General features: G+C 36.3%; 12 protein-coding genes and 2 non-coding genes across 14 annotated transcripts; 6 read left to right on the top strand and 8 right to left on the bottom strand.

Annotated features, from left to right (window-relative positions):
- Positions 1–101: 101 nt before the first annotated feature.
- On the bottom strand, positions 102–1,064 carry BUD16 (putative pyridoxal kinase; the record flags this gene model as incomplete). The annotated part of the gene is made up of 1 exon (XM_020223705.1): positions 102–1,064. One exon carries the CDS (start codon positions 1,062–1,064, stop codon positions 102–104), a length of 963 nt encoding a protein of 320 aa, XP_020074115.1.
- A 1,195-nt stretch (positions 1,065–2,259) lies between these two features.
- Positions 2,260–3,030, top strand: HYPBUDRAFT_158623 (uncharacterized protein; the record flags this gene model as incomplete). The annotated part of the gene is made up of 1 exon (XM_020222389.1): positions 2,260–3,030. One exon carries the CDS (start codon positions 2,260–2,262, stop codon positions 3,028–3,030), a length of 771 nt encoding a protein of 256 aa, XP_020074116.1.
- Positions 3,031–3,794: 764 nt separating this feature from the next.
- Positions 3,795–4,526, bottom strand: HYPBUDRAFT_114662 (RNA methyltransferase; the record flags this gene model as incomplete). The annotated part of the gene is made up of 1 exon (XM_020219058.1): positions 3,795–4,526. One exon carries the CDS (start codon positions 4,524–4,526, stop codon positions 3,795–3,797), a length of 732 nt encoding a protein of 243 aa, XP_020074117.1.
- Positions 4,527–4,668: 142 nt separating this feature from the next.
- On the bottom strand, positions 4,669–7,239 carry MCM3 (MCM DNA helicase complex subunit; the record flags this gene model as incomplete). The annotated part of the gene is made up of 1 exon (XM_020222390.1): positions 4,669–7,239. One exon carries the CDS (start codon positions 7,237–7,239, stop codon positions 4,669–4,671), a length of 2,571 nt encoding a protein of 856 aa, XP_020074118.1.
- Positions 7,240–7,469: 230 nt separating this feature from the next.
- NOC4 (ribosome biosynthesis protein) lies at positions 7,470–9,194 on the bottom strand. Its single transcript, XM_020219868.1, has one exon. The coding sequence runs from the start codon at positions 9,165–9,167 to the stop codon at positions 7,506–7,508; it is 1,662 nt and encodes a 553-aa protein (XP_020074119.1). The 5' UTR covers positions 9,168–9,194; the 3' UTR covers positions 7,470–7,505.
- A 764-nt stretch (positions 9,195–9,958) lies between these two features.
- HYPBUDRAFT_153954 (60S ribosomal protein eL21) lies at positions 9,959–10,500 on the bottom strand (the record flags this gene model as incomplete). The annotated part of the gene is made up of 2 exons (XM_020221823.1): positions 9,959–10,430; positions 10,490–10,500. 2 exons carry the CDS (start codon positions 10,498–10,500, stop codon positions 9,959–9,961), a joined length of 483 nt encoding a protein of 160 aa, XP_020074120.1.
- A 599-nt stretch (positions 10,501–11,099) lies between these two features.
- On the top strand, positions 11,100–12,605 carry HYPBUDRAFT_114068 (uncharacterized protein; the record flags this gene model as incomplete). Its single annotated transcript, XM_020219020.1, has 1 exon — positions 11,100–12,605. One exon carries the CDS (start codon positions 11,100–11,102, stop codon positions 12,603–12,605), a length of 1,506 nt encoding a protein of 501 aa, XP_020074121.1.
- Positions 12,606–12,626: 21 nt separating this feature from the next.
- On the bottom strand, positions 12,627–13,784 carry SET6 (Set6p; the record flags this gene model as incomplete). The annotated part of the gene is made up of 1 exon (XM_020222613.1): positions 12,627–13,784. One exon carries the CDS (start codon positions 13,782–13,784, stop codon positions 12,627–12,629), a length of 1,158 nt encoding a protein of 385 aa, XP_020074122.1.
- A 398-nt stretch (positions 13,785–14,182) lies between these two features.
- On the bottom strand, positions 14,183–16,289 carry HNM4 (Hnm4p). Its single transcript, XM_020221824.1, has one exon. It carries the CDS (start codon positions 15,854–15,856, stop codon positions 14,297–14,299), a length of 1,560 nt encoding a protein of 519 aa, XP_020074123.1. The 5' UTR covers positions 15,857–16,289; the 3' UTR covers positions 14,183–14,296.
- Positions 16,290–16,803: 514 nt separating this feature from the next.
- Positions 16,804–18,576, top strand: PUT4 (Put4p; the record flags this gene model as incomplete). The annotated part of the gene is made up of 1 exon (XM_020219479.1): positions 16,804–18,576. The coding sequence occupies exon 1, from the start codon at positions 16,849–16,851 to the stop codon at positions 18,574–18,576; it is 1,728 nt and encodes a 575-aa protein (XP_020074124.1). The 5' UTR covers positions 16,804–16,848.
- A 711-nt stretch (positions 18,577–19,287) lies between these two features.
- On the top strand, positions 19,288–19,360 carry HYPBUDRAFT_t158. The gene has a single exon. It is a non-coding gene; the product is annotated as a tRNA-Ala (tRNA).
- Positions 19,361–19,931: 571 nt separating this feature from the next.
- On the top strand, positions 19,932–21,884 carry HYPBUDRAFT_168535 (L domain-like protein). The gene has a single exon (XM_020222809.1). The coding sequence runs from the start codon at positions 19,951–19,953 to the stop codon at positions 21,862–21,864; it is 1,914 nt and encodes a 637-aa protein (XP_020074125.1). The 5' UTR covers positions 19,932–19,950; the 3' UTR covers positions 21,865–21,884.
- A 1,069-nt stretch (positions 21,885–22,953) lies between these two features.
- On the top strand, positions 22,954–23,026 carry HYPBUDRAFT_t159. The gene has a single exon. It is a non-coding gene; the product is annotated as a tRNA-Ala (tRNA).
- A 126-nt stretch (positions 23,027–23,152) lies between these two features.
- On the bottom strand, positions 23,153–23,989 carry FRP3 (putative ammonium permease; the record flags this gene model as incomplete). The annotated part of the gene is made up of 1 exon (XM_020219021.1): positions 23,153–23,989. The coding sequence occupies one exon, from the start codon at positions 23,987–23,989 to the stop codon at positions 23,153–23,155; it is 837 nt and encodes a 278-aa protein (XP_020074126.1).
- Positions 23,990–24,953: the final 964 nt, after the last annotated feature.

The raw sequence follows: 24,953 nt of genomic DNA on the forward strand, positions 1-24,953 counted from the left end.
CTGGGAGGAAGAAATGAAAAAATTGAAAAAATTGAAAGGTGGAATTTGAGGGTTTTGATTTCTACAGGGGAGTTGAGTGGTGATGTACGGATGTTCTTTATTTAGGGTAAGTTATAGCATTTGAATACTCCAGGACCGGGGTATTCAAAAAAGGGTTTAGACTGGATGAGTTTCAATTCAAAGAACCTCATGGTGTCGGCGTCGTTGATTTGGCTTTGGATGAGTGAAGAGTCGTAGGTGAGTGGTAAGTTGTGGGCATTGCAATAGGCCTCCATCCCCAATTTGTGAGTCAATTGAAGAACGTTTGACATAATGGTGAGAGCTTGGTTGATTGATATTTCCAAGCAGTTGGGCAAGCTGGCATTCGAGTAGATTTTATCGATTAGTAAAGCCGAGAATAAGTCGCCTACGCCGGTGAAGTAGGATTTTATGACTGGGATTTTGAAAAGTTTAATTTGATTATTTTCTCTGAAAGCAACGTAGAGTAGGTCTTTCTCATTGGGGAAAAGGTTGAGGTTATCGTATAGACTGGTAATGATGACGTATTTTATATTGGATAAGCAGTTAATCCCGTTGATGAGGTCACTTTTATTATTAATTTTAAAGTCACATAAGAGTTCTAATTCAAATTGATTGGGAGTGATTATGTCGACGATGTTTTCGGTGATCAAGCTCTTGTATTGCTGAATACAGGATTCATTAACGTATAAGAACCCCTGGTCCCCCATCACTGGATCTAATAAGTATAATAGATCTGAATTTTGCTTGAGCATTTTAACATATTTGGTGATGGCTTGAATCAACTCGTCGTTGGGGATGTACCCGGTGATGGCGGCGTTGTACGAACCCAAGATTTGAATGTTAATCAACCCTTGGAATAATTGGTTTAGTTGATTTGCATCAATTGCTGCACCTTTGACTTGGCCATATCCAGTATGATTTGAAAAATTAACGGTGTTTATATTGTCCACGTCCCACCCCAACGTCTGCAAGGGGAAAGTGGCTGCCCTTCCGCCTACATAGCCATGACTGACATGAGATTGTATACTGATAAGGTTCTTCATTAATGAATGAAGAACAAGTTTTGAAGATTTTTCTTTGTAATTTGTAAAGTTTTTTTTTTTTTTTTCCATTTTCCAAAAAATATGCTTGCACCGGCTCGACTCCCACCAACCACCCTTCGGATTTGTTCATCCCCTTGCTAATAGAACCTCGTTAGCCAATTACCCAACTCATCATCGAAATTCCACAACCAGAAAAATCAGGCAGGCCAATTCCGCCACCAACCGTTGAAACGATAACCGTTAATGCTCATTATAGGGGACTACAGGAAACGACTCGCATCGTTTAAAATTACCAGCGACTGGAAATTCCCACTGTAAAACCTAGTCACCCGGCTCGTCAAATACCGTTTACTGGATCAAGGCGTGCGGCCGCCAATCCCACCGCCCTATCGTCAAGGTAAAAGAACAAAATTTAACCTTCAGTAAATAAGCCTAATAATAACCCTTCAAAGTGTATTCGTTAAAGGCGGAACCAATAGCTTCTATTCGATTATTAGACGATTTGACGAATTGACCTTTTTTTGACTGCAAAGTGCGACACGAGCCGACATTTCTGTCCAAGCCCGCGACATTGTCCCCCCGACATTGTGGGCGTGCGGGACCCGCTTTTTTTTGTTCTCGTTTTTCTTTTTGTTCTTTTTTTTTTGTTCGTTTTTGGCGGCGGCGGCGGCGGCGACAGTGGGAAGGTTGTTGAGCGGGCGCACGACCACGTTTTTCTTCTCTTTTTCTCCGGTTTTCTGTTGCAGAGGGGAGCAGTTCTAGACACCCTTTGTTGGTGGGTTTACCTGGCTACAGTTAGCACACGAAGAGGAAGATGTGCTACCATAGGCAGCGTATTGTATAGCGTGTTGTATAGTGTATATTGTATAGTGTATATTGTATAGTGTATATTGTATAGTGTACAGTGTAAGGTATAGTGTAAGTAGAATGTGGAAGAGGTTCTCGTGATCCCGATTGCACGAGAGTGGCGTGCGATCCGGATACAACAGACGTTCATTCTTGTTTCCCGAAAACTTTGTGTTTATTTTGGAATCAAGTCAACTCCTTCCAAACCTTCACTAAAAATATCTTGCCAATATATATATAAGGTTGAAATTCTTGATTTAATCTTGTTTGAGTAGAGTCCAATCATTACATTTCCTCTGCATCCTGATCTCATAATATGTCTGCTTCGTCCACTGCTGCTGCTTCTCCCATGGTTGATATTTCAATCGATGCTGTTGACGCTAATTTCAAGTCCACCTTACCCCCAAGAAAACGTGCTAAGACCAAGGAAGAAAAGGAGCAAAGAAGAGTGGAGAGAATATTGAGGAATAGAAGAGCTGCTCATGCTTCGAGAGAAAAGAAGAGGAAGCATGTGGAATACTTGGAAAGTTATGTTATCAAGTTGGAGTCCAATTTGAACAATTTACAAGAGAATTTCAATTTGGTGAAGGACCAAGTGGATTTATCTAATTACTCTTTAAAACCATTGAATGATTTGAGTGATTTGAAGGATAAAATACATGCCAACTTGAACACCTCGGTTGCTAATGAAGAAGAAGAAGGGTCTTGTAAACGAAGAAAAATCGACGCTTCTCCCCCCATGATTAAGAGAGAAGAATATAAGGAAGACTACAAGGAAGACTACAAGGACGACTACAAGGACGACTACAAGGATGACTACAAGGAAGAATACAAGGAAGACGAGAAAGATGATTTTGAGGACGATGCTACGGAAAAGGAAGACAAGTCTTTTATCAAGAAGGAAGATGAATTATTGTCGGTGAACAATAACGATGGGTACATGAATTACTTATCACCAATATCAATCAACTCCCCGATCAATTCTCCCATTGATTTGACCATTAAGAAATCGGAGGATGATTTACCTCAGTTGTCTTTGGATTCCAATGAAAAGGGTTATGATTTAATGGGGCAAAATTCAGAAGTGATTTTGTTACCAAAGATGAATACTTTGGTGTAATTTTAAGGGCCCTCGCTCATTTCTAGTTGCGAATTGGAAAAAATTCTGCACCTATGAGAATTTGCTCTCTGCTGGATATGTAACGTATATTAACCTGGAGTCGGTGTTTCCAGTAGGAATCCTTCTTTAGGTTAATATACGTGGGACTACATTGGCATAGAAGTAGCTTGTTGTCATGGTTTAAGGAAATGGCGGTGCCCAAAATATTACCTCCCACGTATTTCGTCGCTTTTGGTCTGCAGCACCAATCATACCCGATTTATTGGAATACCAATCTAACGAGATTCACGATTCTTATGAATTTAATAATTTATTTAATGGCTTTATCAATTTTGATGCCTTTTTGTCATCCTAAGGTTTGTTTTATTGGGTTGTTTGCTGGTGTTTCTTTAATTCTCCTAATTTATTGTTCTATGTGTTAATACTTTTGTCTTCTTATGGGTTTATTTTAAGATCGTTTAAAAATGAAAAAAATGTAAAAAAAAAAAAAATAATTGAAAAAACTTGAAAAAAAAAAAAAAAAAAAAAAAAAACATCAAAAACATCAAAAAAAATGCTCTTATTGATGTGCTATGGACGTCTTGTTGGTGTCTACATCTACTTATTCCCCTGAACAATCGGTTCATCCAGGTTAATCTTGCGTTTGCAATTTTTCCTCCTTTTGGCGCTCCTACCCCCATTGTTGATGCGACTTGGAAAAATTGGTGAAGGTGAAATTGATCCAGTTTGGCTGGAAATGTTTATTGTTATAAGTTAATATATGTTTATTGTAAATCAGATTGTAAGTCAGAATTGTATTGAAATTTTACTTGAGCAATGTCTCCAAAGATTACTACTAAACTGATAACGCGTCCGTATTCTTTCACTTTGATCACCCTTAAACCAAGGCTGTAAATTTCACTTAATTCTTTCAATTGCTCTAAATTGGTATTTCTGGGTAAACAAAATGCCATATTTCGTGTAATTGGTATTATACTACTTATTAACCGGTCTAAATTTAATGGCTCCATTGTGTAAACGTCAAATTTTTCCCCCTTCACTTTATAACTTGGTCCCCCCCAGGGTGGTGAACAATATATGAAATCAATATTGTGGAATTGTTGGTGGATCTCGTTCCAATCTCCTGTTATTGGTTCTATCTTGTCTTCAACATTGTAGATGGCGGCATTATGTAGAGTACATCTTACGTTTATTGGATTTATATCAATTGCAATCACTCGCTCAAACTCTTTGGCAAATTGTATAGTATTGCCTCCGCCTCCACAACATAAGTCAATAACCTTGTACTCGTCTTTATTCAAATGGTTATCAAGTAGCTCTTTCATTAATTTGGCAGTGAATTTGGCAGTGCATTCCGGCGTTATCGAATACCATAGCTCACTGGTCATATATATCCCTTCGTCATATTTACTGAATATGTCGTACCGTTTCCTCCAAAACTTCTTCACTGAACTAGGTAACGTGTGCAACGTATGCATCAACAACTCATCCTCCATCTTCAAAGTTGTAGAATTCTTTTGGTTCTTGGGCTTATTCTTTTGTTTTTTTTTTCGTTTTTTTTTATCTCGATGAGTTGCAAATTTTACTTGATATTAACTACTCATACATTATTATACAAACAAAATTACATAAACTTATTTAAATCTTCCACACTTTCTTATCACCAATCATAATGATTTGATCTTGTTCCATCTTATTGAAATAAACCTCGATTTCCTCGTTGGTGTACACGTCTTCTTTCTCTAATCCTTCGTTTATCAATTCAATCGTATCCTCAACTGGATATGATGCATCAATGTTTTCGAAAACATCACTATTCAATATCCTACTCATGATTCTTTGGAATTGTACATATCTTTCATTATTGAACCCGGTGTTGTCTTCGCTCCTGGCCAGCTCTTGTAATGGTTCACTAATATTCAAATTATGCATTTCTTCTTCCACTTCTTCTTCCGCTTCTTCGACTTCTTCCTCTTCGTCCGCTTCTTCGACTTCTTCTTCTTCGTCCGCTTCTTCGACTTCTTCTCTTAATTCAGATCTCATGTTTTGTCTGGTGGTTCTAGGAGGTGGTCTCGTCACTATTTCATCTTCACTTTCTTCTTCACTGTCCTCTTCCTCGCTTTCCTCTTCTGCCACTTGTTCCTCTTCTTCAATATTAGCCTTACGTCTCTTGGAAGTAGATTTTTTAGGAACCTCTTTGAATAACGCATATTTCAATAATTCAGAGGCGACTTTAGCATCCTTCACTTCAATGGTCCTGGATAATCTAACCTTAGCATGGGCAGTGGATAAACGAATTAAAGTTTCTAATGTTCTGGCAGTAATTGGGGCAGTATTCTTTTGATTATTTTCCATCATATCATTTCTTAAATCAGTGTAAGTTCTAATTATATAAGTAGATGCCTTTTCAGTTAATTGAGGCTTTATTCTTTGTTTTGCATATTGAACATATTTCTTTAAAAATGGAATCGATAAAATCGTTGGGGTTTTATTGGTTTTATTATTGACTCCGGCGTGTAAAAGGGAATTAAATTTTTCAAATATTGGTTGTTCTAATTCTTCTTTTTCATTTGTTTCATCATTACCTGCTGCCAATGATAATCCACTTTTTTCCCTGATTGGTTCTCCTTCTAATAATCCCGGTTGAATAAATCTATGCATTCTTAATACATGTTCACTAATAATTCTATCTTTAGTTGGTTGGACATCATCAGTAACAACAAATAATAAATCAAAACGTGATAATAATGAATCCGGTAAAGCGATATTTTTATGTGGATCTTTATGAATATCATATTGTCCAAAAACTGGATTTGCTGCTGCTATCACGGAACATCTTGCATTCAATGAAGTATGAATCCCTGCTTTAGCAATCGTAACAGTTTGTTGTTCCATAACTTCATGAATTGCTACTCTATCAGTATCAGACATTTTATCAAATTCATCAATACAAACAATTCCTCGATCAGCTAAAACCATGGCACCAGCTTCTAATCTTCTTTCCCCGGTTTCTTTATCACTGGTAACTGCAGCTGTTAAACCAACCCCGGAAGAACCTCTACCAGTGGTGGCAATAGCTAACGAAGCAGTATTTAAAACAAATCTTAATATTTGAGATTTAGCTGTAGATGGATCACCAACCATTAAAATATTAATATCACCTCTTAAATGAGTACCGTTATCTAAATTTTTTTCATTCCCACCTAATAACATCAATAAAACTGCCTTTTTAATATAGTCAAATCCATAAATTGAAGGTGCCAATGAAGTTGATAAAATATCAAAAATTTTACGATCTTTCGATAATTTATTAATATTTTTAATATCTTGATCAGTTAATTTTTCTTGAGATGCAACCCCAGTGGATCTAGCATGTAATGGGTATACTGCATTAGCTAACACAATGGTCTTGAAAGATCCACTATTATTACCACCTCCTCCTAATGCACGATAAACCCCAACCACTTGAATACGATCACCCGGTTTTGTTAAATCAACCAAATCATCATCAACAATAACATCAACAGATCTAGGTAATTGACCTGCTGGAGCGGTTTCGGGCATTTCTTGTATACTAATTCTTTGATGGTCTCTATAAGTTGAATAACCATATTCAGTAGTTAACTTATTACCATCAAAATCTTCCGTGGGATAAATAGCTGGAGTGGCAATCGGATCAAAAGATGTGGTTTGATCTCTATACTCCCTAGCATGAAACTTACTAGTTGCCTCTGCATAATGAACTGATCTAATAATTTTTGGACGTACTAATGATGCTCTAGTAACAATACCTTCAATAGAAACTAATTTTGATAAATGGTTGGAAGTAATGGATCTTGGTGTCAAATGGTGATCCCCTAAAGCACCTCTGAAAGATATATAAAACTGCTGATCTTCTTCCACTTCTTCAAACCTATGATCGTTTGGATCATAAACAACTAAAACCGTATCTCTCAATGCTCTTTCACAAGCCGGTAAGTAATCGACAGGACTGTTCAACAATCCGTTCCAGAACCCCTTATCGAACTCTCTAACATCATCAAGAGAAACGTTTAATCTACATTTCCCCTTCATAAGCATATCCTTAATCTCATTTCTATAACTGGAGTTATTTTCATCAATTCTATCCAAAAACTCTTGGAATCTTCTAACCCTTTCACCGAAAACAGCGTCAATTGGCGCTTCCATAGGTTGAGTTGAGCTATCCATCCTTTATACCTTAATCGATAGCACTAACGTAAAGAAAAGATGAAGGTATTGAAATGAAAAACGAGCTTTTTTTTTTTTTTTCGAGAAGAGAAGAAAACGCTCACACAAAAAAAAAAACAACGCTACCAGACGCGTCTAATTATTTATCCCAATCAGGTTAAATTTGTCCCCCAAGAAGCCAAATCGCCTAATTGGTGCAAATTGTCATGTTCTCTACAAAACGTATAGCTGCAAAAAATCGAATTTATTGTTACATGAAGATCTACTTAAAGGGTCCATCCTTCGAGGTAAGTGGAAGGAGAATCACTCTTTGAATCAAAGATGTTTTCCCATTCTTGGTACTCCAAAGCAGCATGGCCTTTGTATTTTCTTATTTTTTCACTTTCTAACAAAGTGATATAACTCCAATCTAAAAAGTCTTCCATGTTGTAACTTGGTTTTCTGAAGGGCTCACTAAAGATTTTGGCCAAAGTGGCAATATTGGGATGATAATGAGACATTAATGTTTCTAATTCCCATAAAGATGAACCCATGGCACCAGTTTTCAAAGGATCGGTCTCATTTAGATCAAACGGATCAGAGTAGTCGGAATCTTTTGATTGCTCGGAGTTATGGATCAAGACCATACAAGAAGGATGTCTTTTGAGAAGATTGTATACGAAAGGGATAACAATAACCACCCCACCGGCGGATGCAGTTAAGGCTAGTCTAGCTAATTTTTTGATGAAGGATGCAACAAGCTGAGCAGCTAAGTGAGTGGAAGAAAGGAAAAGGTCGCAAAGTCTGAAAAAACGAGAACGATAACGAGTATATAATAATTCTGGAGTTAATAATGAGTATAATTTTGTATAAAAATCAGGATATTCTAAATTATATTTTTTCATAAGTTCATATAAAGAGTTTAATGCAAGAATTGGAACTGCGTAATCGTCTTCAACGTTATAAGAATCAGTAAGGAAATCCATTAATGTAGCTGGTTGTGCAAGATTTGGTATTATTCTTTTATGTAAGATTGATAATACTGATTTATATTGGCTTGTTAATAATGGATATGATAAAATTGTAATGAAAGATTTTTGGTACTGAGTTCGGAAATGAGGTGCTTTATAAGCAATTGATGGTAACTTATTTGGTATCCAAGTAGGTTGATCTTTTAAAATCTCTGAATCTTGAGAGAAAAGTAAATTATTACGCATAATAGTATAAAAATTTGCAAAAATCAATTGTAATTCATTTGCTGTTTTAACATTTTTCCATTCACTTAATATTTCATTTAAATTGTTAACAAAATAAAATTGTAAATCCCAATTTTTTTGGAAAAATTCATTAAATTCTAAAATTATAAAGTTATCAGTTGACCCGTCACTTAAGATTTCTCCGTTCACACTTTCTAACAATGATTGAACTAACTTCAAGTACGTGGTATTAGCGAAAAATAAATCTTTTGCTCCTGATTTCATATATTCCGATTCTAGCTTAATCAAATTGAGATATATTTCTAAAACATCGATTTGTAATGATGTTTCATATGCAAGCCTATCCTTAAGGAAGTTCCTTATACCTTCTTTATACTGTTCATATTTACCTGATAACCATTTGGCAACTAATTGTTTCTTCTCATCATTAGACTTTTTTGGTATTATGGCTCCTTCTTTGAAAAGACCTTGAAAAGCTTTGAATAACGAAACCGCAAGAAGACGACCAATGGACTCTATCTCTTCATTCTCCTCTTTTTGTAGTTTAGCTCCAACTAGTTCAAATTGCTCTATTAAGGAAACAAGATTATTGTAATGTTTAGCTGATGTGATGACTTCTTTAGATAACTCTTCGATCTTTCCCGGACTCAAAAGCTCATTTTTCGTTTCCTGGCTTTTGCTCTGTTTCTTGGTAGATCCTGCTCTACTACTACTCTTCCTCTTGGGTGCCATACTAGTATACTGCTGGTTTTTCAATCTATATCCTATTCAAAATACTTTCTAAAAGTACCCTAATAGAAAAAAAAAATCTTTCTAAGATGAGTTTTCCTGTATACAAGCTGCCAAAATGAGCGGTTACCCGCACGCACTTTTTTGACTATAAAAGAGACCAAAGATCCTTTGAAATGTTTTCAACATTTCGTTTACCTTTTGATTTCTTCATATGACCTTCCAAGTTTTATACAATATGATGAAATCTCGCGTGTTCACATGACTATTCCCTTCGGAGTTGAGTCTGTTTCTTCGGGAACGGATTCCTCTGGAAATTTGCTTCTCCGTACGGAGAGGTTGGGTTTAATTGGTGAAGGTGTTTGGCGCACCCTATCTTGTTACATTTTAACAAACGCTTAAGAGAACTTCTGACCCCCCTTCAGTATGAATTCTTGGAATTTATGGTTGTAAAAATATACGTAATTGATTCAATATTGTTTTGCAGGTAACTTGAGAGCGACCGCTCAAGTTCTCAAATCAGTTGCAGTTGCAAAAGATGATTCAATTGATTAACTAAGGGCGTAGAATAAATTAAATAAGATACGATGACTGCGTATTATGAATACTATTATAAGTATCCAGAATGAAATACATCTTGAGTTTCATTTCATTACTGATGCGTTCGATTACGTCTCTTACACTATTATCGGTAATATTATTGCATTAACAAAATTGAACTAATTATACAAGTTTTATGAAAACGGTAAGATGGGTAAGTGATGAAAAGTGATAATGACATGTAGATAGATTGCTTAAATGAAAGTTTCGTATGGAACTGGAGCTAAAGTTTGAGGAACGTTACCTTCGGTAGAGATAACTCTAGCTTCTCTTGGTTTAGCTGGTTGTCTTTTTAAGTAAACTTGTTCACCTTTAGCTTTGGCTTCTCTTTTCAAAGCAGCATTGGTTTTGACTCTGTTCAAAAATTCTTGACGACAAGCAGAGTGTTTAACATGTTCAATTCTTAAGTTAACTCTTTTTTCGATGTATCTGTTACCAACAACTTTGTTAATGATAACACCAACAGATGATTTAGTAACATTGTAAACAATACCAGTTTTACCGTGGTAGTATTTGTGTGGCATACCCTTTTGGACTGCACCGTTGGCTTTGATATCAACAATATCACCAACTTTGTAAGTCTTCAAGTAAGTAGATAAAGCAATAGTACCATGCTTTTTGAAGTCACGTTGGAAAGCGTAACGAGTACCTGATCTGTAACCGTGTCTATTGAAATATCGTTAGTATATGAACCCTAATAATCATTCCCCGCTTATAGTACATACGATTTACCCATTGTCGTTTATGATTCTCTATAGATCTATACTATCGGTAATTCAAATTACCAATTTTTCAAGTAGTTTTAAAATTTTCAACAAAAAATTTCGAGTGCGAATAAATCGTGTCACGTGCGCAGGAAAGATGGCTAGGGTTGGTGCCCTTGTTCGAATGCTACATGCTAATATAACACTGCCCATCCGTCGACATGATTAGCTGGTTCCAACATTATGTTGTCCAAATGCTACAGACTGCTGTTGCCCATAGTGAGTAGTGAAATTTGAAGCTACAGAAAAAAAAAATATCTGAGAAAAGGGATCCCTCAACATACTGCTTTTTTTTTTTGGCTGCAACAGTTTGAGCTGCTCAACATCAACATTCCAATACATTGAAAAGCATGGGAACTCTGTGTAGAAGCTCTGTTTGGGCCACAGAAGAAGCAAAAGAAGAAAAAGAAGAAGTAATAAGATCAGAAGTACAGAAAGATAAAAAGAGAGGCAGAGGTAATAGATATCAAAATCCTGCATATAGCTAAAAGGTTGAAGAAAACAAAAAGCGAAGACCATCAAAAGGCTGGGAACAAGTAATCTACAGAACCGGCTCGAAAAAACAAAGTAAATGACATCTAAATCCAAATTTCTCGTACTTAATCCCTCTTCCGGGAACTTGGATAACGTACTTGAAAAAGCCAACCTTCAAAACACGAGAAATGGGCCATTTGAAGCAGTGCTTTTGTTAGGTGATGTAATCCCTGCTAACCTACAGGTACCCCAAACAAAACTTGATGCACCAGCATATTTCTCCAAAGGTAAACATGACATTGGTTTTGCTTACGAAGAAGATGAGGCGACGAATCTTGTTGATTTGGATAAAAATTTAACGTATATGAAACGCCCATTGACAATATATAAGCTTGCAACTGGAATTACTATTGCATTTATGTCAGCTGAAGCAGAAAAGGAGCCGGTTTCTACTGAGGTTAAAGAGCAATTACAGCACACTTCTCCAGTGGACATTCTAATAACATATTCCTGGCCCTACGTCATTGCAAGAGAGGAGAAATTGTCTACTGTTGGTAATAGATTTGTTGATCAGGTGACTGAACGACTCCAACCCCGTTATCAGTTTGCAGTAGGAAATGAAAGGGGGAAATTTTTTGAGTTCAAGCCGTTTAAATGGGATAATACCGACAGAATAACCAGATTTATAAGTTTGGGTCAAGAAGGAAGTGGAGATAAATGGTTTTATGCATTTGGATTAGACATTAAGACAATTAATGTTGATGTTAATTTGGGAGTAAACCCATTTGCAAAAGCAGTTGAACCACCGAAAAGAAGTATTGAAACAGTGGAAGAACCAGATCAAGAAGTTCAAACTATTAAGAAACCGAGAATTGTAAATCCAGATCAGTGTTTCTTCTGTTTATCGAATCCAAAAGTTGAGACCCATATGATTATCTCTATTGGTACTAATGCGTACTTAACTGTGGCCAAAGGTCCACTTACCAGACCTTCGAAAAACTTGAAATTCTCCGGACATGCAATCATAATTCCTATCGAGCATATTCCAACAATACGTAAAACGTCTACCAATGTTATTGAATCTGCTGTATATCAGGAAATTGAACAATATAAGAAAAGTTTAGTTCGGGCATTTTTAGAACAGAAACCACAGTTTAGGTTGGTATTCTTTGAGATCAATAGATTAGATAATATTCATCAACATATTCAAGTTCTACCAATACCTAGTGAACTTGTTGATACCCAATTTCCTAAAGCATTAGAAGAAAAAGCTCGAATAAATAACGAAGAGTTTAATAAGAATCATAAATTGAATTTCTTGAGATTTGATAATGATAGTGATGACGAATTCAAGAGAATCATTACAAGTTCTGATTACATTTCATTTACAATATATACCGGAGAAAATGAAAAAATACATTGGATATCGGAAATCAACGAAGCCAAACCTGTTGATTTACAATTCCCAAGAAGAGTTCTTGCATTCACTTTAAAATGTCCTAAGCGGTTATACTGGGATAAATGTCAACAACCAAAATTTAAAGAAACCACCGATTGTGAAGAGTTTAAATTTTTTTACAAAAATTATGATTTTACGGCATAAATTTATATTTGATATGTATCACTAAATCTGATTTAATTCACTAATACATCTAGTACATGCACAATCAAAGAACCATTCTTTTAGATCTTTTCTTCTAACCTCGACTCTTTCTTCAGTTGAGTAACCGTAGTTGATACATAATTCTTCCTTTGGATTTATATCTCTTAAAGTTGTAAAAGTAAGCTTATTACCAATACGTTTCTTGATAATATTTGGATCACAAGAGTGATTGAAAAATGATGCAGTCGGATACACTGCATAACCGAAAAATTCTTTATCTTCTCTGCTTTCATCGATGACATTCGACCATACACCAAATGCATTACTGAGTTGTCTACCTATAATATTTCTAATTGAATCAGTATTGATGAATTTTTGTAATAAAGGATGAGTAGTCAATTTTAAAAACTTATAAATATTAACGTATGAATAAACAAGATAAGGATACCTATTAACTTTATCCAATTCGTTTGACTGTAAAGCTTCAAAACTATCAAGCTCAAATTGATTTCTTTCATCAAAATCACAGTCTTTCAAAAATTTCTGTTCACTCGACTGTGCTTGTTGGTATTTATAATATTGAAATAAAATTCCAATGATGTATTTGACTTCAGTATATTCACTATCCGAGATTCTCGGTATCATGTTCTGTCTTTTACTTATCTTCGTACGCTCAAGAGATCCTTCCCATTCCTTAACTGAATTCCATTCATTTTTTATATGCTCTATAAGAGACTTCTCTTTTGAAGGCTCCTTTAATTCTACCTCTGGTTTTTTCAACCCTTTATTAAACCATTCTTCCACTCTCAATAAACTTTCAAGATATATCTCGTCGATATCATGCTCTTGAAACTCTTCTAAACATTGCTGAGTACAAAAATATAATGAAAACTGGCTCCCCACGTTTTCCTTCCCAAGCTTGAACTTCAAAGTCTTACCTTCAAAATACTGGAAACATAACGAACAAACTTCCTTTTTGAACTCTCTTAGTATAGTCGAACTCAAAGGATTAGAGCAACTAGCAATCACCGTATCCTTTGGAATTAGCGAATACGCAAAGCAACCACGACCACCATACTTAGTCTCATCGACCTTGAAATAAGGTGAGATGAGATCTAGTTGATCGTTGCTTGACTCGATAAGAGTAGCTTCTTCACTCTTAACTGACTCCACACACATAGCAGCCTGTTTCTTCCTTCAATACTTATCTTCTAGAAAGAAAAATGCTTAGTGTAACGAAGACACGAACTCAAGATGATTTAAAAGAAAAAAACTTCTTTTGGGACCAAAGGAAAAAAATATACTTTCTTCACACTAAAAACAAAAAAAAAAAAATAGACAATGCGACAATGCGAGATAACGGGTAGAAAAAAAGAGATAAAGCCTCTATTAAATGAGGCGGTTGGCGATGATTTGGAATGAAAAGAGTACAGCAGATATCCAAGATCACTATTGTTAGGTCGTAGGAACGGAGAAATGCCCATGCTGAAAGATTATCCAGCACTGAGGGATGGTTGTGGTCTTGTAGAGGTTTTTGTAAGATTATTGACAGTGATTTACGAGAAGTTCCTGCAGCTGCGAAAAATCTACTTTTTTGACAAAGTTAACTCTATTTATTCGGTGTAGAGGGTTTAACGGGAGTAGTAGGAATACATAGGTAGAACTGAAAAGAAAAAGAAGGAGGGATGCGGTCAGATGTGCTTCAAGTCTGAGTTATGCTCGAAATGCTTTCTGGCATGGGTAAACCAAATGATCAAGGCAATCAAAAAGGTGATTCCCAAGACTGCACAGGCGTAATTCATGTTACTGGAGGTGACAGGATAGTATAAGGGGAAGTTCAACCACACCATTATGAAGCAGCCCCAGCAGACTGCGATGATGTTCAAAGGCATACCAAAACGACCCAAGTTGAAATAGGGGATGGCCCCACCGTATTGATCTGAGAAACGGGCATAGACAGAGGTTGAAAGCTTGGAACGATAAAGTAATAAGGAAATGGGGACAATATAGGATAAGTTGACACACACCATTGAGGAGGATAACACTGCTGATAATGCGGTAGAAGAGCCAAAGATCATGCAACCCAAGATTAGAAGGATTAAAAGAACGAGTACTAGAGAGTTGATGGGGACTTTCCAAAAAGGGTGAATTTTGCCAAAAAAAGATTTCCCCCAGGGTAAACCTTCAGAATTGGCAAAGGCCCAAAAGAGACGGGAAGTGGAAAGAACGTAACCGATTAACGAAAGGTAAAAAGTGGCAATTAAGAAAAACACCCCGGCAGTTGTTAAGGGAAGCGAGTTTAAAGAGTCCAAAAGCAATTGAACAATTGGTTCACCACCGATTGGAGTTAAAAGATTGTTAGGATTTGAAACACAGTACATATAAATAATGCCTGAAATAAATGCAAAAATAGCCAGAAAAGAATTAGCAATGGTCATGACCAAAGGAACATTTCTGCTTGGATCCGGAATCTCGTCCGTTTGATGAGAAGGACCTTCAAATAACGTTACACAGGAGATTGAAGGAAGCAATCCAAGGAAAAAGGCCACCCCGTTAGAAGACCATCCGGATTCATTTATGAAGTCCTTCCAGACCACCTGATTCGACTGCTTGTTCGGAGTCCGTACAAGTAAAGTTATGAGAATGTAAAGGGTCCCGGCGTTAATGATTGCAGCAGAAACATAAGTGAGGACCGGCAAACAATTAACTGCAAAAGCATTAACTGCACAAGCAGTTAATACGAAAGCGGCATAGATCAAGTAATAATGCCAATCCTGTGCAATATAACCTGAATTATGAAGTTCAATTAGTGAAATAACAAACATAGATAAGGTATAGCAAGTCGTGAAACACGCAAATATCCAAGCAGCACAAGAAAGCACCCCGGTGGTGAAAGATAATCCTCGACGGTACTTAGTGGGGGCCAAAACGTTGGTCCAGTGAACTTGGGCAGCAGAATTGGGCCATCTTGAAGCTAGTTCTGCCAACGAGAAGCAGATCACCAAATCAAGTGACACTGCAAGAATAAATCCATACAACAACCCAGGAGACCCTCCAATTCCAACCACCGTAGATAAAAAAGTCCCTAGAGCAATTGGCGAACAAATAAGAGATACTTGCAACGCAACGGTATTCCATAAACTGAATCTTTTAACAAGACCACCACTACTTTCTTCAATTTGAATCAAAGTAACGGTGCCCACTGCCTTTTCATTGGCTGCTCCCGAACCACTTTTAACCAAATCACTCATACTAAACGTGACTTACATGTATAAAGACTAATCTACTGCGGATAACCAATTATATAAACCTCTTCCTTGAAAAGAAAACTTCCCCGACGTATGCCGCTTTCTTCACAACAATAGTACAATATCCAGGTACGAGATTTTCATCATCTAAACCTGTCTTTATCTTGAATCTCTACATGGTACAAGCCTTTCGAAGTAGTTTGCCGACTACGATAAGATTATCTTTATCGCTTAAGCGCTAAACAAAATCTATTCCGCCCCCGCCTTTTCTTTTCCAGTCTGGCCGCTGGCCAGGATCGAAGCGGTACCGTTCCAAATTGACAGCAAAGAAGCGGTCCGTTGCATCCAATATCCCGAGCTCAGGGAGCCACTACACTGAGGCGAGCAGCCCCCCTACCATAACTGAGGAGAAGCTTTGCATTTAGTCAACGCACTTAGTCCCAGTTAAAGGATCATAAGCCGAAGGGATTTCCCGCTAATTTCAAAGAACGGAATATTTCCATTCCTCGAAAAAACCACAAAATACACCAAAAAAATCAAAAAAAATCAAAAAATCGTAAAGTGATCGAAAGTCTAAAATCAAAAATCAAACCAGAAACCGTGCAACAATTAAGCAAGTTGGGAATAAGGACTGTAGGCTCTTGGAGGGGGACACCCGCTAACCAAGTCAAGCTGCTTGACGTATTTTTTGTTATTTCAATTCCTTTTGTTTTTCTTTGTTGCAAGGCATTTGGTAGTGCACCGATGCGCAGATTACTGCGATGATGCTGCCTTATTGGGCAGGACTGGTATTGATAGTGGAGCAAGAACGACAAAAGAAAAGATAACTGCAAGTTGGTTATCAATAAGTCATAATTAGCTAACGGTGACAAGACTTTTTTTTCCTTTTCATCTTTGTAGGGTATCCTGGAGTAGACTTAGATATAAAGAGGTGCAAAAATCTCGTTATAATTAGCGGGAAGCTTTTGAAGTACTGCAAAAAAAAAGAACAAAGTATGGATATTGGGGAAAAATCTAAATCTGGTAAAGATAATACCAGTATTTCTGTTGATGTTGAAAGAATAGGCTCGGTTGATCGTCATTTGATTAAGACGGGGTTCAACGATTTTAATGATCTTGTTGATGAAGAGAAATATGGTGGTGTTAAAAGAAAGTTAACCGGTAGACATTTGAGTACTATAATTATTGGTAGTAGTATTGGTACTGGGTTATTTATTGGGATTAAATCACCATTTCAACATGGTTCACTTTCATTATTTTTGGGTTTTATTATTTGGGCTTGTCTAAACGTTTATCCACTTATGTTGGCTGTTGGTGAAATGGGATCATATCTTCCAATCAAAGGTAGTTTTATTCATTTTGCTGCAAGATGGGTTGATCCTGCTCTTGGTTTTGCTTGTACTATCATTTATGTCTATACTTGTTTGATGTTTATTTGTGTTGAATTGACTGGGTTTAGTAGTTGTATAGGATACTTCACTGATGTTAATCCCGGGGTGTTCATTGCGGTTGGTTTAGTAACGATCTTTGTTTTCAATACCATGGCTGTTAATTTCTATGGTGAAATTGAATTTGTTGCTACTTTTCTTAAAATTTTTTTAATTATTGGTCTTATGTTATTCTCTTTAATTTCAATGTGTGGTGGTAATCCAAAACATAATGCTTATGGTTTCCAACACTGGACTGAAGGTGGTCTCTTTAGACCTTATCTTGTTGGTGGTGCCACCGGGAAATTCTTAGGTTGGTGGAATACTCTTATTTATGCTGCTTTTGCTTGTGGTGGTGCCGATATTCTTTCATTGGTTGCTTTTGAAGTGTCTCAACCTCGTAAAAGTATGGGGATTGCTGCTAAACGTTCGTATGTTAGAATCTATCTCTTTTATTTTGGTGGGATCTTTTTCATGAATTGTTTAATTGCTTCAAATGATAAAAATTTAACTAACGCTACCGAATTAGGTTTGGTTGGTGCTGCCGCTTCTCCTTGGGTTATTGGTATTAGAAATGTTGGTGTTCATGGTTTAGATGCTTTGGTTAATGTCTTGATTATCTCTGCCGCTTGGTCTTGTGGTAATGCCTTCACTTATTCTGCCACTAGATCAATTTATTCCGGTTCTTTAGCGGGTTATTTACCAAGATTTTTCTCCAAATGTTTGAAAAATGGTTGTCCTATTTATTGTGTCCTTTTCGCTATGCTTGTTGGCTGTTTATCATTCTTAAACGTTAAAAATTCAACTAACGTTGTTCTTAATTGGTTTATTAATTTGGCTACCACCGGTATGATTTGTACTTATACCGTTATTTGGCTTAATTATTTCAAATTCCGTAAAGCTTTGAAAGCCCAAGATAAAGAAGATGAATTCAATCAAGGTCCTTATTATAAAATGCCAAAATTCATTCGTATCTATTTCACTCCTTTTGCATTTTTACTTAATAATTTAGTTTTAGTCTTTAATGGTTTCTGGGTATTTTTCCCAGGTAATCTTACTGTTGCTAATCTTTTCACTTCTTATTTTGCTCCAGTTTTCTTTGTCATTGTCTATTTCGGTTGGAAAATATTAAAAAAGACTCATATCAGAACTAATGAAGAAGCTGATATTACAACTGGTAAATCCGAAATTGATGATGAAGAAGAAATGGAAAGACAAATTTTGGAAACTAAAGTTAAAAGAAAAGGTTTCTTCTGGTCTTGTTGGTATAAATTTAGTGCCTTTGCCTTTGAATAACCTTTTCCCGGTGTTTTATTCCTCTCCTTAATGTTTATTTAATTCTTCTAATGTATAATAGTCGGTAATATTTACAATAGTGTAACAGCAAAAGTTTTCAACTGCAAAAACTAAACAGTTCCAAGTATTTTGTAAAGCTTGACCTTCCAGTAAATCTCATGTCCGCCTAATTCATAATTCTCTACGATAACCCTTAACATTCGAATTTTTTCTCCTTCGTCTATTTGTTTCTTTCTTCTCCTTTCTTTTGCTTATTTTCAAAAATACAATTTTTTGCAATTTTTTGCAGTTTTTTGTTTAGTTGAAACAATTTTCGTGATATTAAACATAAAATTTGTATAAATTTAAGAAAACCTTAACTTTTTGAAAAAGTTGAATGTCATAAAAATTCACCAGTTTATCAATAACAGTTTATTTCGATAAGCTAAATGATTAATCTGTTTATTAAACTCCAATACTCGTTTTAGCTTTTTTTTTTTTTATTATTAGCTTTTTATGTTACTTATTTTGCTAATTGCCAAATATCAACCAAAAACATATTTTATTTAAAAAATAAGTTTGATATACGTTATTTTAGGACCCTAATGGCATTTCAGCCTTAAAAATATAAATATTGAATCTTTAAAATGGCCCAAGAAATAAAGATGAAAATTTTAGTCGACAAAGAAAGTGCCAAGTTAAAAAACCAGCAGATTTTACCCAACATAAATTGGGCGTGTGGCGTAGTTGGTAGCGCGTTCGCTTAGCATGCGAAAGGTCTTGGGTTCGACTCCCAACTCGTCCATTTATTTTTCATTTTTTTTGTTCTTCATTTCTTGCAATTTTCTACAAGCTATCCCTTCTTCAATGCCTATCTATGCTCCCTCGTTATTCGTTCGTCGATCCTCAGCTTTTTCTCTCCCCTTGCTTTTCTCTCCCCTTGCTTTTCTCTCCCCTTGCTTTTCTCTTTTAATTATTTAGATTTATTGCAACTGAAGAATTGCTTTGGAAGGATGTATACACCCATAGAATCTTGGATTACCAGTGTTTTTAATAATTTTTCCTTGAAGTAGAGAAATTGCTTACAACTGAACTGAATTATTGAGTATAATCAAATTTGCAACATAAATTTAAAATAGCCAATTCTTTTACGATACTCAGTAGATTAAAACTCCGGTACTATAGTTGAATCCAGGCATGTAATTAATTCAAAAATCCGGACTCGATACTTTAGTCTTCCAAGCGGCTTCTTTATGTTTGGAGGTCCTATAAGAACAAGACTAGTACTTGAATATTTGCAATTTTAAATTTTTTGAGAAATTTTAAGACACGCGAAATACTATACCCAATAGTACCCAGTAATCCAATTGAATATAGAACATCCGTGAAAGGCAAATGTCTTATATAGATGACTTTCTAAAGAAGTATTTCTTCAATCTACCTGGTATAATAATTAACCAAATATGTGAGCAAATACCGGAAATATACATTACAAATTTTTTTCTGTTAATAGAGGACTCCACGGCAAAAGACTTGATACTAGAGGAATACAATAAGAAGCCGTTTAGGTTGGAAGTATCACATCATGAAAGGGTATCAGCTCTTGCTGGATATTATAAGCTGAGGTATAGGACATTAGTAGGATCAGAAGAGATGGTGAAGTTCTTCAATTCACATCCAAATATCAATTCCGCTTCATTCCATATCTCTTGTGAATTCATAGCATTGCTAATGCCTCTAATTGAGAAATACCCCAAAAGATTCAATAATAATATTACAAAAGTATCCTTATCTATGAAGGTGTTCCATCCTCGTTATCTTCCCTATTTAATCGAGTGGCTTCCGAATTTACGTGAGTTTGAAGCGAATCATCCCTCAGCTTTAGAAGAAGATGAAGATAAGCCAGCTCAGTTTGAAGCGGATTTTAATTGGAAAAATCTTACCAAATTAAATATTCGACATGATCATGTTGAAGATTGGTCAGAAGTAAAATTTCCGCCTTCCTTAATAGACCTTGATATTAGCAACTGTTTTTACATAAATTTTTCCACCTTGAAGATTCCTGAGTCTGTTGAAAAATTTTCTTATTGCTTTTTAGTGAAATGTATGAAGAAGCGGTCGGAATATCAAGTGGGTTTGAATGGGTTAAAACTACCTAAAAACTTAAAAGTTCTAGATATAAGAGAAAACGAACTTACCGATATCAATTTTAAACAGCTTCCCGCAAATCTAGAAGAGATTTATTTATTTGGAAATCAACTTGAAACGTGTTTGCAATCGGAAAACATTCAATGGCCTTGTAATCTACGATTGATTGATATACGCGACAATCAACTACATGACGAGGCATTGTCAAACCTAAGTGAAAGTGGATGGCCTAAGAATTTAAAGAGCTTACTCCTCGGTGGAAACTGGTTCGAATCATTTTCAAGTTTATATAATTTACCAGATGATTTGGAGGATTTAGAAATGAACCTTGGAAGAAACCTCTTAACCACTAGTTTTTCTATTGGAGGATATCCTTATTTTAGGTTCCCAACATACCTAAAAACCTTGGATATTCATAAATGTACTCCAGGAGGATTTGGCCTGATGGAGGATTCAACTGTTCGAATAGAATTTCCAAAAACTTTAACAAACCTTAAGATGGAGGGTTGTGAAATTGAAGATTTAAGTCAGTTTATATTTCCACCGTCTTTAGAGAGCTTAAGCTTGAAAAACAATTGCATTTCAGATATAAGTCTATATAACTGTGGCAATGAGATAAACTGGAATAACTTAAATAATTTAAAAGAACTAGACTTATCTAGCAATCAGCTTTCCAATCTTAGTTCCTTAAATATACCACTGAAATTAAAGAAATTAAATCTTTCGTTTAATCTCATCAATGAATTAAATGGAGATGTGCCTATATTTAATGATGAATCGAACAAAGTCTTACACTTGAATTATTTAAATCTAAATAATAATCGAATTTCTTTTGTTGATTCCAGTGCCACATCACCTCCAAGATTGTTGAGATTAATGCTTCAAATAAACGCCATTAACCATTTGTCATTCAACTCAAAGTTTTTAGGATCAAACTTAGTTCTTATAGATTTAAGATATAACCAACCGCTGTTTCAAGAGTTGAAACGGTCAAATCACATCAACCCGATTCTTGAAAGATACAAAAACATTAGGATAAAGTTTGATCCTAGAGAAGTGAATTTCGAAATCGCAAAGCCAAATGGCGGACTAATAACGGTTTATGACATGATGCTAATATTACGAAATGATCCTGATACAAACTTAAATTATAGTATATAGATTACGATATTCGAAAATGCGACTAATTTGGTTGCAAATTTAACAAGTAAATTAAATTATTCTCATATATAAAAGTACTTCATTAGCCAATATCAAATCTCTACAGCTTAAGGTCTATTAAAAGTAAAATTTCTTCTAAGGGAGTTCACTCGGTTATTAGTCTCTTACTTGTGGTCTCTTTCCTGCCACTAGCAGCAGACAGCGCAATACTTTACTAGTCGGAACTTGTTTAAAGAATTCAATTAACGTAAATAAGTCCTTATCGACTAACCTATATTGTAAAGCATGCTACAATTTCTGACAGTCCTTACCTTGTGAGGCAATATATCGATTTAAAAGAATTTACGTTAATGATGGGTGCAAATTGTGAGATTTAAGACTTATCCAACCTGCTAGAAGCTCAAGGTAAAGAATAAATTTCGTGTTATTTCTCTTTCCATAAGCTGCATGGAGAAAGTTAATTTTTGACTTTCCTTGCTACTGATTTAATTCAATGTCAATTATTTCTTGAAGTCCAACCATCATAACTTTTAGGTGGTCCAGATTTTCACGGGCTTTTCCAATACCTATTTATAGAGACGGGAAACTTGAGCAAGGGATGAAGACTTGAGCTTATTGTCCCAAACTGCGTTTCCATAACGTCATGTACCACCTCATCATTCATAAATAAAAGAGAGGTGCTAATACACTAAAGCAAGATCTGAGTGGTTCTTATGCACCATTTTGATTGTGTATAAAATATTGTGGGTATTCATTCAAATACTTACCCCGTTTTTAGCTTTATAATTACCTTATTGGTATCGCTCTACCATGATTTTATAAATAGACAAACATACATTCATTCTTGCCAAAAAACCGTCAAAGATGTTCGGAAAAGAGCCCAAATATGCTTGCCAAATATAAGACCATTACAACTGGAATGAATGTGCTACCAAAAAGTATATACTATTTTAGGTCTCACTTACATATAGGAAGGGTTTAAAGTTTATAAAAAAAGATATTCGAAGAGCTGGTTTTGAAGATAGAAAAAGTTGGCATTTAAGAATAGTGCCAGGTTACAAGACCAGCCCATTCCACCAAACATAAACCGGGCGTGTGGCGTAGTTGGTAGCGCGTTCGCTTAGCATGCGAAAGGTCTTGGGTTCGACTCCCAACTCGTCCATTTGTTTTTTTTCATTTTTTTTTATTACTCTCGTGATGAATTCTTGGAGTGCTTTGTTTATAATGTTCTTGGAAGACTACGAAATGTGGAGAACATAAGAAATATATTAAAGATTAAATAAATAGCCTACTTGTTTTTAGCCTGTAAATCGGGTAAGCGAATAGCTTTAACTGTAATATAAGAGTTTTGTTTATTAGCCAACCCAGCATAAGCATTATACCAAGCCAGAAACGCGGTTAATAAGCCAAAAACCCCAGCGGCGGTTTTAACACTAGTTGAATTTTTGAATTCAGCAATTGCCAAAAGCAAGAAAGTGATCGATAATAAAAAGAAAATCGAAAAAAATGCCAAAGTAGACTTCAACGTAAGTAAAGTTAGGAAAAAAGTGAAGATGAACCAAGCCACCAAATATAACCCCACGGCATTTCTGAATTCTTCCTCCAGTTCAAAAGCATCTTGAATCCCAAAGCTAGGAACGTACAAGGCAGCCCAACTACCCCAGAACCCACCGTAAGAACTCAAAGCAACCGCACCAAAATTACCACTGGCACCTTCAGCGACTGCAAACATCCCAGCAACTAACTGAGCCAACCCCCCGTAGAAAAAGGCCAAACCCACCACGATATTGGGGATGGTTACTCCTCTGGCACCACAGTTAACCAAGGAAAGAACAAAAGTAGTCAAGGCAAAAGCACTCAACCCTAATGGAGCAGGATTAGCAATATTGTGTTTTGGAGGAGGTGATAAACCCGGATTAAGAGTACCACCAAAGGCATCCACCAATTCGGATCTGAGATAACGCTCATTACCAAATTGAACGTATTCTCCATCAGTGACCACCTTGGTTACATCAGGAGTATCATTTGAATGGTTATTCAAAGAAGTAGCTTTATCTTCAACTACGAGTTTTTGATCGTGGGGGTTTTGGTTTTCCAAATCTGGACGTTGTTCAATATCACTCATTTGTGGTAAGTATTATATTATTGTGCTAATTATTGTGCTAATTATTATGCTAATTATTGTATAACGATAAGAGGAATCATATATATATATATATATATATATATAAGTAACTCCACAATATTGGAGGGGCTAACTGACGAGTTTGCAGTAAATCAGCAAAGATCCTGCCTTTAAATCCGAGCACGACCGGATTGTAGTTCCCCGGTCGTGCTCACGTGATGCCGTTTTTCTAGCGTGGGCCATTTTCCTCGCCGGAATTGGTCCTGATTGGATACCTCCTACACTAAGTATAGCATCGTAATCCTACTCCAGCCACTCTAGTCCATACTCATGAAGTCGATACTCAAGAAGTCGATACTCATGAAGTCGATACTCATGAAGTCAATACCCAAGTAGTCTGAATCCAACTCTGGGTGGTGACCCCCGGAACTCACCCTCTCCAAGACTGGCAAAGTGGAGAAACCGTTGGCCACGTCTGGTGCACGGGCCCAGCACGCTGGGTATGGCCAGTTTTTTGTGGGGGAAACCCTGCACGGGGTTTAGTTGTTGGCAAGTCCGACCCCGAGCCATGCACACCATTAACCTCTTGAGGCTCTAACTGAATAAACTCTCCCGATGCCCGAGTGGGGTCCCTGGTTGTATGAACTGTAGGAGTTAATGAGTGAATGGGTGAGTGAATTGAATGAATACGAATGAAATAACAAGCTGAGTGAATAATGAAGTAACGGGTGACTTGAAGTTAGCGATGAAGTAGTTGAAGAACTGAAATTACAAGGGTAACCGATCAACGCTCGAGTATACTTTGTAGGGAACTGATCAGCGATGCAGACCATCGGAGACGTTGGCGGTTTTCCGGAGGACCTGGGGAGCGTGCGGTACGGGTGCGGGCTTATTGAGACACCCCCCAAAAACACGGTGTGTGCTTACCGTGTCTTCCAATATATTGGTTATTGGACGACCCACC

Source organism: Hyphopichia burtonii (assembly GCF_001661395.1).
Source record: "Hyphopichia burtonii NRRL Y-1933 unplaced genomic scaffold HYPBUscaffold_8, whole genome shotgun sequence".
NCBI classification, from domain to species: Eukaryota; Fungi; Ascomycota; class Pichiomycetes; order Serinales; family Debaryomycetaceae; genus Hyphopichia; species Hyphopichia burtonii.